At 32.4% G+C, this 2,045-nt stretch overlaps 1 protein-coding gene across 1 annotated transcript; it reads right to left on the bottom strand.

Moving 5' to 3' along the window:
- Positions 1 to 213: 213 nt before the first annotated feature.
- On the bottom strand, positions 214 to 1,592 carry LOC112512158. Its single transcript, XM_025118019.1, has 5 exons — positions 1,410 to 1,592; positions 1,160 to 1,323; positions 676 to 1,054; positions 472 to 566; positions 214 to 328 (listed from the first exon to the last, which is right to left on the bottom strand). Exons 1-5 carry the CDS (start codon positions 1,590 to 1,592, stop codon positions 214 to 216), a joined length of 936 nt encoding a protein of 311 aa, XP_024973787.1.
- Between the last annotated feature and the right edge of the window lie 453 nt (positions 1,593 to 2,045).

Here is a 2,045-nt window from a genome sequence, read left to right as displayed (position 1 = left end):
TCGAGAAGGACAAAAACGAAAAGGGTCAAGAGAGATATCATTCATTGATATTTGGTGGTCAAACAAATGAAAAACAATCTTGGATGAAATTCGATAAAGGTACTATATATGCATCCATTTAGACAAAACATATAGCTTCTACCAACCAAATAAAAAAATCAGTCACAAAACCAACAATATATTATCCAATTAATTAATGGGATTAAAATCCTATTAGTAACTATTACCAGTACCGGTAATTATGCTTCCTGTAACGTTTTTATAATGACATCTCTCCAACAAGCTTAGCTTCCCCAGATTATTCTCATAATACTCCACCAGCTCCAACCTATAATTAATCAAACAGATGTCAAATATATATATATATATATATATATATATATATATATATATATATATATAAAGAGAGAGAGAGAGAGAATATTAATTAACAATGGAGAAATTAAGCTAAGCTAGGGAGGTGGTACGTACCAGTAAGCGAGGGTCTGAAAAGGGGCATACTTGTCATATATCTCCTTAACCATTGCCTTGATATTTTTCCTCTGACACTCTTTTCTTTGGTGGATCTGATGCATATGTTTGTTTGTGTATATAATATTTAGTATTAGTATTTGATAGATTTCAATTTTATATATTAATTAGCAATGAATATAATATGGATTAAAAAAAGTATACCACCTGCTTGATATGCCTGATGGTTTCGGAGTCGATTGGAATGCGGTCGTAGAAACCCATGCACATCAACACATTACAAGTAACGAAATCACCAAACCCCTTGATCGTCTTCAACTTTTGGAACATTGACTCTTCATCTCCAAGCTGCATATTATCAAGTTCATAATCGAGCAGCTTGATTTCTCCATCCGCAACAGCCTTGGCTAAACACATAACAAGACCAGCTCTGTATCCCAACTTGCATTTGTTGCGCAATAACTCCTCCGATTCAAGATTCGCCAACTCTTGTGCGCTTGGGAAATTTCCCCACTTGCATTTTTTTCCTAGCCATTTCTGGAGTTTACAAAGTCCTTTAGCCATCTCTAAGCTTCTTTGGAATCTATACATTACCATAGCGTAAATGAATGCTTTATTAAATTAACCAACACACAATTTAATCAATATATATATATATATATATATATATATATATATATACACACACCTGCAGCCACAGAGAAGCAATGACTTGACAACATCTTCGAACAATGACGGGTTACGAAAAAGACGACCAAACCCTCGTTTGGCTGCTTCTTCGTGTAATCTATGGAACTCTTTCACTTGCTTCTCGTCTTCCTTGGACAGCCTCAACATCCTCTTCACTTGATCCTGCATGCATACTCTATTAAGTATTTTATAATTTAATAAAGAAACAAATTAATCATATATATATATATATATATATATATATATACCATGATTTCTTGCTGCTGGGAAGGGGAAATAATTCGATCGTCAAGGAGGGTTATGGAGAGGGAAGTAGAACAAGGTTGGGAAATGGAGATGGTAACGTTGGAAGAATGATGATGATGATGAGGTAGTAGTCGCAGTGGTCTCGTCAGCGTTTTGGTGGAAGGTATCCAGCGGTTAGGAGCCATCATAAAGAAGCCGTGATTGCATACTGATTTCTCTAATTCGAACGTGCTCGATACTTTCACCTCTATTTTTTTCATTACGAATTAATGAAAAGTATATTCATCAATTCTATATATATATGATATGATATTAATCCTATATTATAGAAAGCTAGAGAAAAAATGGAAGAGATGAATGATATTGATTTAGAGAGATGGAGTTGTCAAATATTATATAAATCAATAAATAAAAAAATATATATATATATATGGTCTCAATCAATAAATATATTTCATTCAAGTCCATATTCTCTTTTTAGTGATATATACAAAAATGGAAGGTGATAATTTATAACAAATTAAAGATTATGATCCTAAAATAATATATAAATCTTTAATTATTCGTTTAAAAATCAAAGAAATTTTATAGAAGAAGAATAAAGTATAAGCCACGAAACTAGGGACCAAGTGTAATTA

Source organism: Cynara cardunculus (assembly GCF_001531365.2).
Source record: "Cynara cardunculus var. scolymus isolate 2C chromosome LG 5, CcrdV1, whole genome shotgun sequence".
Lineage (NCBI taxonomy): Eukaryota > Viridiplantae > Streptophyta > Magnoliopsida > Asterales > Asteraceae > Cynara > Cynara cardunculus.
Note: the sequence above shows the minus strand (reverse complement) of the source record. Positions and strands in the feature narration are given on the sequence as shown.